At 39.9% G+C, this 14749-nt stretch overlaps 1 protein-coding gene across 3 annotated transcripts; it reads left to right on the forward strand.

Moving 5' to 3' along the window:
- Nucleotides 1-2845: 2845 nt before the first annotated feature.
- LOC125725006 (stonustoxin subunit alpha-like) lies at nt 2846-14342 on the forward strand. 3 transcript variants are annotated; one of them, XM_049001540.1, is made up of 3 exons: nt 2846-2857; nt 3502-3602; nt 12532-14342. In XM_049001540.1, exons 2-3 carry the CDS (start codon nt 3512-3514, stop codon nt 14283-14285), a joined length of 1845 nt encoding a protein of 614 aa, XP_048857497.1. In that variant the 5' UTR covers nt 2846-2857; nt 3502-3511; the 3' UTR covers nt 14286-14342. The 3 variants fall into 3 exon arrangements, with proteins under 3 accessions (XP_048857497.1, XP_048857499.1, XP_048857496.1); XM_049001542.1 differs by lacking the exon at nt 12532-14342 and adding an exon at nt 3773-6560; XM_049001539.1 differs by lacking the exons at nt 2846-2857; nt 3502-3602 and adding an exon at nt 12149-12341.
- The last annotated feature ends 407 nt before the right edge of the window (nt 14343-14749 follow it).

Raw genomic sequence — 14749 nt, forward strand, 5'->3', positions numbered from 1 at the left:
TGATGGCACACAGGTGATGGCAGACAGGTGATGGCAGGCAGGTGATGGCACACAGGTGCAAGCAGGTGATGGCAGATAGGTGCAGGCAGACAGGTGATGATAGGCAGGTGATGGCATACAGGTGATGGCAGACAGGTGAGGGCAGACAGGTGCAGGCAGACAGGTGATGGCAGATGGGGTGGCAGGCAGGCGATGGCAGGCAGGTGATGGCACACAGGTGATGGCAGGTGATGGCAGACAGGTGAGGGCAGACAGGTGCAGGCAGACAGGTGATGGCAGGCAGGTGATGGCTGACAGGTGATGGCAGACAGGTGCAGGCAGACAGGTGATGGCAGACAGGTGATGGCAGGCAGGTGATGGCAGACAGGTGATGGCAGACAGGTGAGGGCAGACAGGTGCAGGCAGACAGGTGATGGCAGACAAGTGCAGGAGCTGCTTCTGACAACAGAGTGAACAATAGGACAGCAGCAGGGAAGGAATGAAGGTCTTCACAGGGCCGATGTTTTTGTGCGTCCCAATGCTTTTGACAATATAGTGCATGTATAACTGTCATCACCATGAACCCTGTGGGACACTATATCTAACTTTAGCGGGCTTGAAAGATTCATTGTTCACATGAACAAACAGATAATGATCAGTTAAACAGAAGCGAAACCAAGAGTCATTCAGGAGTCAGTCAGGCAGCATTGTCTTATCTCCAGCTTGTAAAAACATGCAAGATAATTAACTAACACAAAGAAAAGAGAACATATGACACCGGTTCCAGCTTCTTGATATTTGCTTCCAGTGAATTGTAGGGTTTTACTTTTTGTTTTTAAAGCCTTAAATGGGCTTGCCCTTTCTTAGATTGTAAAACTATTGTAACTTCATTTCAAGTCCGAGACAGAACCTTGAGGTCCGCTTCTTCTGTCAGTGCCACGGTCTTGGTTAAAGTCTGAGGGTGACGTGCCTTTGCAGGTCCCACTCCGATCCTTTGAAATAATCTTCTATCTCAGATTTGATCAGTTTCTTCAGTCAGGATTTCTAAATCCAGATTAAAGACTCATTTTCATTCATGAATGTTAGAGTAGGATGAAAGTCATTAATAGATTGGATTTTACTGTTGGATTCCACGTACAGTGATTGCTATCATTAGATTTATTTTTAAATATTTTATGGTTGGATTTTTTTACAAAGCATCTATTTGATGTGTTGTAGAGCACTTTGGTAAACATTTGGCATTTATAAATGCACTTTATAAACAAATGATTTGACTTGACAAGTGTTAAACCCATGTCACACACACAGAAGTTTCCAGGCCCAGGAATGAAGTGTAATGTAAATTAAATCCCGATCAATACACACATAAAAAATGTATTCTTTAAATTTATTTAATTCTTATTCATTTTTTTAAGCATGGAATACATCTTGTCTCTTCTAACATAGCAAATGTCCATGACATGGTTTGTGTGAATATTTTTCTTCAACGCAGAAGAAAAAAATCAGTCAGCAACAGTAAATTTCAAAGGTACGAAGATCAATTTATCAGTGGGGCTGAGACTAAAACAATGGGGCCAAAGCCCCCCTAAAAATGGTCAAGAGCCATCTATTTGTGACACAATGTAACACTCTGGAATTTATAAGAACGACGTGAATAAAGCGGGGAAAGCGGAGGAGTGGAGTGGGAATGAAGATGGTGACCAGCTTCACTTAACATGACAGGCATGTAGGTAAGTGGACTTAAGAGAATTTAGTCAGTTTACTACATTGTATACTTCTGCAAAGAATAAGCACAAACGTGGCAATATGAACATGGAAATTATAACCATTTAACATTAAACTAAAGAATAAGTCGAGACGAAACAATTTACAGTAGGCGCTTAACCAATTAACCAGTAGCATGATGACCCAATCACCACAAAAGTGATTTACCTCAGCAGTATCAAACGCTACTGCTATCGCTCATAATACCTCCACTAAACGGAGGAAACAGGGGGCCTGTATCACGACTGTATCAAGATTTATTGGGTTCCTAGATAACTAGTTGGATTTAAGGTTCCCCAGTTTATATGGACTTTACCTTTGTTCATTTAGCCCTAACTACCTTAAATCTGGCAAGTTATCACGCTAACTAAAAAAATCCTACTTCATTATACAGGCCTCAAGGCTATTAAATCATCCATCAATCTTCCATCCGTGTCACCAATTATCTACTATAAATAGGAGCCATGACTAGATCTTTACATTCTCTTGCATTGGTTTGCATTTCGTTCAGCCATGTCATTCAGTGCCTTGATTCCACACATACCAAATTCCCATCAACCTGGAAATCTGCCCAACTTCCTGTTCAGTGGAAAACTAAAAAAAAACGTTGGCAATAACATACCATGTCATACCGTGTGTGTGTGTGTGTATGTGTGTGTGTGGATTATGTTTATATTACATTTGTTGATCAAATGGCCTCCACAATGTAATGAAAACCTGTTATTCTGATCTTGTGGGGACCATTTTTCAGGTCCCCACAAAGATCTGTGAATGCAATCAAAAAACTTTTGAGAAAGATTTCATATTTTTTTTGGTTACTTAGGGTTAAGGTTAAGGCTGGTTAGGGGTTAAGGTCGTCATGTTGTGATTCGAATTTTCTCCATAGAAATGAATGGGGAGTCCCCACAAAGATATAATTATCAACCTGTGTGCGCGCGTGTGTGTAGTCATGTATTTATTACATTGTGGGGACCAAATGTCATTCCTGTGTGTGTGTGTGTGTGTCTAAGCTGTCCAAGCTCCTCCCTCTATACGACCAGCAACAAGAGCTCTATATAAAGTCTGAAGGACAGCACAGCACATCAGCTACTCCACTGGAAAAGATAAAACTGAGGTAAAGTCACCTGATGAAATTTCTTTGATATCTTCATGTCTATTGCTGTACTGTAACTGGAATTTCATATTCAATAACTTAATCGGGATTTTACCTGCAAATGTTCGGTCTGCGATACTACAGAATTAGTGACTAAAATTTAATCTGTGCAGATCTTAAGGTATTTTTCATAACTAAATGAATTAAATAATGACTGGGCAAAGCTTTCTGCTGTATATTTATCAGCCTTTTTCTTACAGTCTTTGAAGGGGAAAAATATTAGGACAGTAAAAGCTCATATGGTCATACATGAAAAATGGAAACTCAGATTGGCAGAATGTCTCCATAAAATAGTGTGGAATCAAAGCACAGAATGACCTGGCTGAAAGAAATGCAAACCAATGCAAGGAAATTTAAATATAAAATAGTTATCTTAAAAAGAAAACATTCTATTGTAGTACTACTGGTTACTACAATATTAAACGGTATTAAATGTCAGAGTAAAACCTAATGTAATCAATCTGTGTGGCAGACAAATGAATTCTTCAATGTGATTGTTGGTTTTCCTTGTGGATCCTTCAGTGTTATGATCGGTTGTCCTTCACTAGTTCATGTTTAATAATTTTATATTTGAATAGTAACAGTAATGAGAATTTTCTCTGCAGTCCAGCAATCATGACCAGCGATAATATCCAGATCGCAGCCCTCGGACGACCGTTACACCCAGGAATGCTGTATGACTGTCGCAATGACAGTTTCATTCCAGGTATAGAATGAAAGACACATAAAAAGAATGGATACAATTTACAAAGTGTTTGTCTTTATACCTATTGAAGTATTCAGTTGTATATCCCATTAAATGAGATTATCAATTTAATCTATGTTGCTTAAAGATGTGAGTACATATTAGTACCCTGTATTCCCCTACTACTCCAGGTGTTACATTGTGGGACCCTGAAGATATTGAAAAGAACATGACCGTTCATGAACAGAACCAAGCAAAATCTGAAATCACTACCTCTGACTCTCTTAGTAAGAAGTCCAGTCTGCTGGACATAAGTGCCTCCCTGAAGGTGAGCTTCTTGGGGGGCCTCGTTGAGGTAGGAGGGTCAGCAAAGTATCTCAAAGACACACTGACCTTGGAAAGTCAGTGTAGAGTGACTATGCATTTCAGCCAGAAGACTGTGTTTAAGCAGCTCAACATGAAGAATATTGGCAAAATAACTTGTGCAGATGTGATTAAACATGGAACAGCCACTCATGTTGTCACAGGTGTGCTGTACGGAGCTGATGCCTTCATGGTCTTTGATCAGACTGCTTCCAGGAATGAAGACAAGCAGGAAATTCAGGGTACATTGGAAGTCATGGTCAAGAAAATTCCAACCATTTCTAATTTTGGCAGCGGAAAACTAAATATGACAGATGAGGAACAGAAAAAGGTGGAGAAACTCCACTGCACCTTCTATGGTGATGTCAAACTGGAAGAAAATCCAACTACCTACATGGAAGCAGTGAAAATTTATAAAGACCTGCCAAGGCTTCTAGGAGAGAGAGGAGAGAAGGCTGTCCCAATGACAGTGTGGCTTTACCCTCTGAAGTACCTGGACAAGAGAGCAGCCAAGTTAGTGAGGGAGATCAGAGAGAACCTGATTATAGAGGTAGAATCCACCATGGAAGACCTTCAGAGAGCTACCATCACAGTCAATGAGCTACTGCAAGTCAGTGAGACCATTCAGGCTACTGATATACAGGACAAACTGAAAACATTTCAGGACATGCTCAGGCAATACAAGATAAATGTCCAGAAAAGGATGTCTGCACTCATTCCAACTATTCGTAATGGAGAGACAGATGAAGACACATTTGTCAAAATTCTTAAATCCCACTCCAGCTCACCTTTCACAACAGAAATGATGAAGCAATGGCTGGATGAGAAGAGGACTGAACTTGACGTGATCAGAACTTACACCGATGACTTTGAGAATCAGAAAAACATCCCAATAGTGTCATCCACACAGCACAATGGATGCATTTTCAACCCGCAGTATGAGTCAGTCATCACATTTGTCTTCACCTCCCTGAAGTATGAAGAGCCATACATTTTGGATCTCAACAAATTTCTCCATTCCGAGGAGCTCATGAAACAAATGAACGCTGGAGTTTCCATTGTGAAAGCTGTTCAGGATGACAAGTTAACACCATGGTTTCTCACACCTGATATATCACAGAGCATGAGAGAGACCTTTTACCTGTTCAAAGAATTTTCAGATATCAACAAAGAAGAAAAGAAAAGCAAATTTGTCATCGCCTACATCTCTGACCTCATTCATCCTGGGGCCTCCATTTATCTCCATCAAAGAGGGAAGCTGGTGGATACCCAGTACAAACCCATGATAAAACCAGCTACAGCTGAAGTACTTGACACTGGGGAATGTAATATATTCTTGAAGCTGCAGTCATCTCCAGCCTCAAAGCCTATGCATTTCAAAGTGGAGTGCATGAAGGAAAACGGAGGGCAAATCTGGAATGATATAACCCCACTGGGGAGACAGATGTCATGCATCATCCCATGGGTGCAGCCAGACACTGTGTTCCTTCTAAGGTTCTCACCAGTCTCCGAGTCACCAAGCACAGTGACACCCTGACGATTCCCATGAAAGATTTGACAGAGATTTGAATGTTGAGGTTTTGCGCAAATGTTTCGCCCCAAATTCACTTCAAATCATTCAAGATTGCGTGACCTATTATGCGTAACCAATTATGCGTAACCTATTATGATTTTAGAAGCTTGTCCATTACGTGTAACATCTCAACTATCATTATTTTTCCTTTCATGTTTTGGTTTAAATTTATTTATAATATTCTGAAATGTTCCTACGGCTGGCATGGTGGTGTAGTGGTTAGCACTGTTGCCTCACACCTGGGTTTGAGTCTCTGCCTTGAAGAGTCGTACATTGGCGTGCGTGGAGTTTGCACGATGTTGTTGTGGGGTTTCCTTTAGATACCCTGGTTTTCCCTCACAATCCAAAAACATGCTGAGGTTAATTGGTGTTACCACATTGCCTCTAGGTGTGAGTGGACCCTGTGATGGGTTGGCACCCCATCCGGGGTTGTTCCCTGCACTGCTCTGATAAGCATTTTCAAATAGCAAGGTATAAATTTTACTACACAATTATCACCTTCTAATGGAAGACATCCCTACTATTTTAATAATGGTAAACAGCATCTGCATCATTTTTCTGTATAAAGTTACACTGTTTTTAATTGTGGTACTCAATGGCGTTATGGAACCATCCAGAACCACTCCGCTTGTGCAGTGCTTGATCAGACACTTCAAATTCCCATCTGAACTATTCGGGTTAGGGGTGGGAATAGGGACTAAATGAAAGGAGCTGGATCTAATGGCTCTGTTCCATTCCGAGAGCCACTCAAAACATTATTTCTTCTTAGGGGATGAAGGTTACTTGGTTTATCTATGAAATAATCAGTATGATAATCATGGGGTGATATTTAGATCAGATTCGGGTTTAGACACCAATATAATTTCATTTGGCAGGTGTAGGCTAGATATACTGACAATCATTTACTCATAAGACCTAATGCCAATCACCTGCATTGTAAACTCTATAGAAAGTCATCTCTCTGCATTGTCTGTGAATTTATTAATTTGAATTTACCCTCTGTATGAAATATGTTATGTGAATAAAGTAGTCTTTGCCATGAATGCAATTCATGCAAAACTCAGTATTGGGACACTTTACTGACACAAATCCTGATCATTCTTCCTTAAGAAACCTAACGTGACAGCTACCTGTTCATTGTTCATTGACAAGGATCATTACCAAATCTCTTCCTCGTAAAAATTCCATCCCCTGTGACGTATCGCTCAGCTATCTAACGGAAGATGCAATCGTGATGATGCCATTACAATTTAACCCGAGTCACATTCTGCGAGGTACAACTGGTAGCTAAAAAAAAAAAACGATCATATGGCTTCAGCCACCAAGGCTTACTACTCGGGACACAAGGATCAAACAACCAAAGTCAAATATAGTTTAACAAATCTGTGCTTGTGGACCATGCATTAAAAGAAGTCATATCAGTTTCATATGTAATATAGAAATTAACATAATAAAATGTACATAATAACCAAAACACTTCTATAGTTGTCTATGGCGTCTGTAAGTTAAAATATTTTTGTTAATCTACATAATAAGCCATAGAGAGAAATAATTTAAAATTCCGAGTGGAGAAACATTTGTGTCTGTGCATTTTCTAATAAGGAACACACATATTATTACTAGTGGTCCTCAAAGCGGTAACAAAAGTCAGCCGAAGCGTATGAACAAGTTAATCGAAAGTCAAATGAAATTCTGACGGCAAATGGGGCCCCCTACAGGCGCAATCGCGTCATTACATTGGGCTGCGCAGCATTTAAGGCGGACCGGATAATCCGAATAAGGAGCCAATAGCAGCCTTGCCCAATTAACTACATTAGCGGTTGCACTGTAGTACTGATGCTGGAAAGCGTTATGTTACTGTTTGCGTTTGAAAATAAAAAGGCAAAGTATTATATCGGCAAACTATCTACTCGGTGTTTTACCGTAATTATTCAATAATCCGCCTAAGGCTATTTTTATCAAAATTAAATTTTCTAGTCTTTTTCAATGACATAGTTTACCTAGATTATCTGCACATGCGTTATTGCTTTATTTTTTTATGATCTAACGTATGAAAATGTGCCATACAAATAAACTTCGATTTTAATTTGTGTACGTGGGACGTCAGGGACAGAGATAATAATAAAACAGGTCACATCATAACGACGAGGAGAACGACACATAACGATGTGTTGATATATTTGATCAACATGCAAGTCAAACGACAGGGCGTGCTAAGACGACAGAGGTACAGTTTAAATTTGAAGTGACGCAAACAAATGTTTTTTCAGGTGAGCAATCAGCAGAGACAAATGTTTTGTTACACGTTCAATCGACATGGACAGTGTGCTACTAACATATTTTTGGCACAAATGGAAACCCCATATGCATATCAGTGTATTTTTGGCACGAATTGAACCTCATGCGTAATAAAAACTCACATTTCAACGTTTGTCTACAGGTGAATCAACATCATTGACCGAGGTTGAATCACTCTTGAAATTTGTTTCAATTTTGAAAATCGAAACAACGTTGATATCGCACCATTGTTACAACATCTTACACATGAATGAATTTAGGTCTTGCCGGAACGTTGAAATAACATTAATTGTTATAAAATAACGTTGAAACATTAATTGTTGATTTTACAAAATGAATCAGAACTGAAATCATAACTCAAGTTTCAATGTCTCTCTTTCAACATTAGATTATAGATTGAGTTTCCTTTTCACTCTACACACACAATTGTGCATTCAATTATATTACAGCCTAGTTTGCAATTGGCTCAACATGACAATGTTTGTAAAATGTAAAAAATTTAAAGCTGCCTTACTAAAGGTAACTCAACTTTGTGACAGAGTTGCAGCAACTTTGTTATTCAAGTTATAATTAATGTTACTCAACTTTGTGACAAAATAGCTGCAGCAACTTTATTACTTAACTTATAATTAATGTTCAGTCATATCAGTAGCATGCTCACTTTCAGTAGTCAATATACGAACAATTTACGAGCTGATATATTGTCATCTGCCAAACATAAAACTCAATGTCCAGATAACTTGGAAATGTAGACAAAGTTAACATCATCTTTGTTGAATGCGCCTCGTCCCCAATGCAAGATTCTAAGCTACTACAAGAGGGAAATTATAACTAAGAGGAGTGAAACTAGAAGAGTGGCCTTTTGGGCACCCTGATCTTGAGACGTGATTAAATACGTGAAACACAAGCCCTTCCCTTGTTGTCCCAGGGACGCGTTAAACTGGGGGAAATCAGGACGCGTGACAGCTAACCTTGGATTTGTCTCATTCTGGCTACTGAAGCTTCGTTTCAGCTTCAGAAGAACTTTGGAATGCATTTTTGCAGATAAGAAGGATAGTGGACTGTCTCATTACATTAGATTACATTGGAATTATGTCAGAAATTGGGGAGCAGTGTGTGGCTCTGTGGGATAAGCCTGTGTGACCTGTAATCAGAAGGTCGCAGGTTCAAACCCAGCCTCAGACTTCGGGTCCTTCAGCGAGGCCCTGAACCCCCAGCTCCCTGGGCGCCGCTATGGGTGGCAGCCCTTCGCAGACAACTTCCTATATTTGTAACAAATATACATATTCCTATATGAATAAAGAGCAAGTTGTGGGAGGTGTAAAAACAATTTCCCTATGGGGATCAATAAAGTATCAATTATTATTAAATACAATTAGTATGGATAGTAGATATTATTACGCCGTCCAGTATCTACTACAGTGTACTTCTGAGCTTATGAATAGTATTGTTTTACTGTGAAAAATAAAGAATAAAAATTACTAGTCTAGTCAATTGAAGTGAACCATTAAGTTAACAATTAATTAATTACTTAACTAATTCAAAGTGTGTTCTTAATTCAGTGGTTCTCAGCCCTGTTCCTGGCACCCCAAACCACCCCCCCACCCCCCAGAACGTTTTCATTCCAAACCCACCTTAATCAGACTCATATGCTCCTTAATGGGCTCATAATGAATGCAGCAGGTAGAAAGCAGAGCGGATTGGAATGAAAATATTCTGGGGGGGCATTGAGAACCACTGTCTTAGTCCATCTGTCACAGAGTTGAGTAACATTAATTATAACAATGGAGTTACTGCAGCTCTTCTGTCACAGAGTTGAGTAACATTAAATGGTTCCCTTGCTCGGTGGACTCATACACATAGACTCGCAGGTGATCCACACAGGTGCTGAATCTTCTGCTTCACGTCAGCTGCTGTTCTCAAAACAAGCTGTACTAAGTGCTCATAGCTCAGAGTGGTAGCCTCAATTGGCCAGACAAAGGCAGAGGGTGCACCTGAAGACCAAGAAACAAAGCAATAATTCACCATTAGAGAGGCAAATTGAAACTCTTTGATTTCTACCTTGAGGAGCTAATTGTTCCTGAGGATGCTAAAGAACATTGGGTTGGGACCTAAAATCCTGGTGAACTTTTATCACTGAGCATCCTCACCTACGCCCTACCCCCATCTCCCCCAACCAGAAGTGGGCCAAGTCTATCATCCAGAATGCCAGCCACCCCTGTCCTTAGAGAAGTGGGGATTCACACCCAGCACCACCCGTTTTTAGATGCAGGATCTTCCCCCAAACCGCTAGATCATTAAACCAGCATTAGGGGTGGTGCTTGGGGGCAGTACCTTGCTCAGGGTACCTCAGTGGTGCCTTGCAGGTCAGGGATTCAAACCTGCAATCTTTCAATTACAAGTGTGCTTCCCTAACCATTAAGCCAGCACTGCCCACAACCAGCACTGCCCACAAATACACAGCATTTTTCAGATGCTGTGTATTTGAAATACATAATGATGCAAAATGTTTTGCTGTGTTTTCCTCAGTTGTGGTGATATCCGACTACAAGCGGTCAGTCGAGACGCAGGCGGAGACGTATGAATAAATGGAACCATGAAATAACCACAACTAGAGAACTAACAGAACACCGGAAGCAGTATTAGGCAATAAAGCAAAAAACACACTAATATAAGCACTCTGAACACCAACAATGACAGATTACAGAACTGAACGGGGCGGACACTTAAATACACAAAGATGACCAGGCTAAAGAGGGGGCAGGTGTAAAACATGACCAATCAGCTAAGAAGCTGAACTTTACTAAGCTACTGACAAATTAATCTTACTAACGAAAACAGGAGCAAACTCAAGAACTCTATATTCATGCATTTATTTACAGTACAAATGAAAATCGAAAAAATTAAAGGACTTCACTTGCTGAACATTCGCATGGGACTGAATTTGAAATGCCCCGATTCTGAAATATGATTTAAAAACGCTGTCAGTCAAAAAGAGGTGCGGCCACGGTTCCCCATTCACTTCCAGAGAAGCTGAGATTCCCTGGAAATGACTCTTTGAAGCGTTTGTCCAATGAACGTATAGCTTTGCTGCACTGTAAACAAAACTGCCATTGAAGTCCAGTGAAGCTGCAGCTCAGTGGGTTTTATTATATGATGCTGCAGCAGGAATGTAACGTATGAGGAAAAAAAAATCACGTTAGACAACCAGCAAGAAATTATTGTTGATTCTGAACAAACTAGCTAAGAAGTTGATCATGTTTTAGCACGCTCTTTGTGGCAGCGATGTAAATACAACAGTACATATTTAACAAAATGTTTTGCAACATTTTCCATGAGGTGGAGCTTCCCTTATAAACTTACAGCAGTCGCCATTGTCCACAATCGTCTCCTTTGTCTATTTCCTTTATCCACACCTGTGTGGGTGTGGAGTTTGTTTTCCTTGCGATCTGCAGGTTTTCACTGGGTGCTGAAGCGTCCTCCCATGACATGAAGTTCATGCTCATTGGCATCTCTAAGCTGTCCAAGCTCCTCTGATACAAAAAAGGATAACAGCTCTGTATAAAGGCTGAATAAGAGCATAGCACTGAAGGCTGTCCCACTGAAAAAGACTCAACTGCGGTAAAGTCAAACTGAAAAATGTTATATTTATTTAATCTACAGTATCATGGTTATGATTCAGGCATTTTCTTCTTGCTGTGACGAAGGTTCAGTCTGTGATTTTATGCAATCACTCACTGTAGCGATGTTATTCATGTGTATTCAAATTTATTTGAATTGCATAACTGGGCAAAAATGTTTTCGTCGTTTTAGGGCTGTATGCCTCTTTCTTACACTTTTTGTGCAAGCAAAAATATTTTTTAACACAATGTATTGCATTGCAGTTTTGCCTTTTAACGTGCATCTTAAGTAATTTGATTGCGAGAGGAAATGCTCAGATGGTCTAACATAGCGAATGAAAACTCCAGATTTGCACAGTGTGTGGTGTCCATAAAATAAAGTGTTTTTTTTTTTCATTTTCCTTCAGGGTAGTTATGAGGGATAATTATTTGTACTTACTTGTCGTATGTTTATTCATATTTATTTGAATTGTGTAATAATTTGTCAAAAATGTTTAGCTGTTTTTCGGCTGTATGTCTTTTTTTACAATGAATTTCATTGTAGTTTTGTTGTTTAATGTGCATCTTAAGTCATTTGATTGTGAGAGGAGATGCAGAGATGATCTCACAAAGAGAATGAAACCTTAGATTGGTCAGTACGATCAATATCATTGACAGAGACCTTTCATTCAGCTTATTCGGCATGATGTGCAGTAAACAAAGGAAGAATCTTTCATTTTCCTTCTGGGGCGTTATGGGGGATAATAAGTTGTACTTGTCGTAATAATTTTATAACAGAAAAATAAAAATGATTATTTTCTCTGTGCTCCAGCATTATGAGTTTCAAAACGATCCAGATCGCAGCCCTCGGACGACCGTTACACCCAGGGATGCTGTATGACTGTCGCAATGACAGTTTCATTCCAGGTAATGGGGTTGGATAGAATCTCCACAGAAACATTCAGAATGTTTAAACCTGCCTCTTGACCCCTTCTAAATAATATAATTGAATTATTGAGTTTTAATATCATATGGCTGATATATTATGAAATATTGTAATATAACAGAATATTTTAACTACATATTAGTACTTCCCTGTATTCCCCTACTACTCCAGGTGTTACATTGTGGGATGCTGAAAATATTGAAAAGAACATGACCGTTCATGAACAGAACCAAACAAAATCTGAAATCACTACCTCTGACTCTCTTAGTAAGAAGTCCAGTCTGCTGGACATAAGTGCCTCCCTGAAGGTGAGCTTCTTGGGGGACCTGATTGAGGTAGGAGGGTCAGCAAAGTATCTCAAAGACACACTGACCTTGGAAAGTCAGTGTAGAGTGACTATGCATTTCAGCCAGAAGACTGTGTTTAAGCAGCTCAACATGAAGAATATTGGCAGAATAACGTATGCAGATGTGATTAAACATGGAACAGCCACTCATGTGGTCACAGGTGTGCTGTACGGAGCTGATGCCTTTTTGATTTTTGACCAAACTACTTCCAGGAATGAAGATAAGCAGGACATTCAGGGCTCACTGGAAGTCATGGTCAAGAAAATTCCATTAATTCCTTGTGGTGGAGGTGTAAAACTGGAAATGACAGATGAGGAACAGAAAAAGGTGGAGAAACTCCACTGCACCTTCTACGGTGATGTCAAACTGGAAGAAAATCCAACTACCTACATGGAAGCAGTGAAAATTTATAAAGACCTGCCAAGGCTTCTAGGAGAGAGAGGAGAGAAGGCTGTCCCAATGACAGTGTGGCTTTACCCTCTGAAGTACCTGGACAAGAGAGCAGCCAAGTTAGTGAGGGAGATCAGAGAGAACCTGATTATAGAGGTAGAATCCACCATGGAAGACCTTCAGAGAGCTACAATCACAGTCAATGAGCTACTGCAAGTCAGTAAGGCAATGCATGCAACTGATATACAGGACAAACTGAAAACATTTCAGGACATGCTCAGGCAATATAAGATTAATATACTAAAAAACATCTCAATACTTCTTCCTATTATCCGTAAAGGAGCAAAGAATGAAAAGGCACTAGAAGAAATTCTAAAATATCACCATGAATCCCATTTCACACAAGCCAAGATGAAGAATTGGCTGGATGAGAAGAGGACTGAACTTGACGTGATCAGAACTTACACCGATGTTTTTGAGAATCAGAAAAACATCCCAATAGTGTCATCCACACAGCACAATGGATGCATTTTCAACCCGCAGTATGAGTCAGTCATCACATTTGTCTTCACCTCGCTGAAGTATGAAGAGCCATACATTTTGGATCTCAACAAATTTCTGCCTAAAACATCCATCAGAAAGAACACAAGTGATTCCTTCAGGAAAGTTGTCGAAGATGACAAATCAAAACCATGGTTTCTCACATCTGACATATCACAGAGCATGAGACAGACCTTTGACCTCTTCAGCATATTTTCAGATATCAACGTAGAAGAAAAAAAAAACAAATTTGTCATCGCCTACATCTCTGACCCCATTCATCCTGGGGCCTCCATCTATCTCCATCAAAATGGGAAGCTGGTGGATACCCAGTACAAACCCAAAATAAAACCAACTTCACCTGTAGCACTTGACATCCGGGACAGGAGTATTTCACTGAAGCCTCAGTTTCCAATTTCAAACCCTATGCCATTCAGAGTGGAGTTCAAGAAGGAAAATGGAGTGAAAGACTGGAGGCTGACAGACACAACAGAAAACCAGGAGAACTGGATCATCTCAGGGCTGAAGCCAGACACTATATACCTGCTTAGATACAAGGTCTGTGCCGATGTAGACAGCGAGCCCAGTGAACCTGTGAAGATTCACACAAAAACATTCTCAGGAATGATAAAGTCCAAAATCAAGTAACATACATACATTTTGCCTGTAAAAACTTGTGAATTAAAAGCAGTTATTTGAATTTCATTACTTTTCAGGTTCTGTATTTTTGGTTTATATTCTCTATGACTTATTTTTTCTTGTTTCATGCCACTGCATGCCAGGTGTTACACATTTTTTGCCTAAAACTTTCCAGTTTAGCAGTTCAACCGTGACCCATTTGTCGTGGACAGAATCGGGTGCATTTGTCTCCGAGAAAAAAAAGGAAATATATTCTCCCTGGTTCTGATAAAACGTGCGGGAAAAAAAACAAGGGGGAAAAGGGTCATTGTTTTGCTTCATTCCAACAGACTAAAAATTCATGCTGATTATCTGATGCTTGCATCATTCAGCTGATTTCGTGGCAGGGATAATGAAGGTAAAGGCATAATTTAGTAGGGTTGGGGTTGGATGAGGTACTTAGACCAACAACCCCTGTGTTCTGCAAGGTAAAA

Source organism: Brienomyrus brachyistius, unplaced genomic scaffold (assembly GCF_023856365.1).
Source record: "Brienomyrus brachyistius isolate T26 unplaced genomic scaffold, BBRACH_0.4 scaffold59, whole genome shotgun sequence".
NCBI classification, from domain to species: domain Eukaryota; kingdom Metazoa; phylum Chordata; class Actinopteri; order Osteoglossiformes; family Mormyridae; genus Brienomyrus; species Brienomyrus brachyistius.

Bases quoted from the DNA above. Each gene is read 5' to 3' on its own strand.
- LOC125725006 (XM_049001540.1), top strand. From the start codon at position 3,512: ATGACCAGCGATAATATCCAGATCGCAGCCCTCGGACGACCGTTACAC. The intron at 3,603-12,531 runs GTATAGAATGAA...CTACTACTCCAG, and splicing joins CAATGACAGTTTCATTCCAG to GTGTTACATTGTGGGATGCT.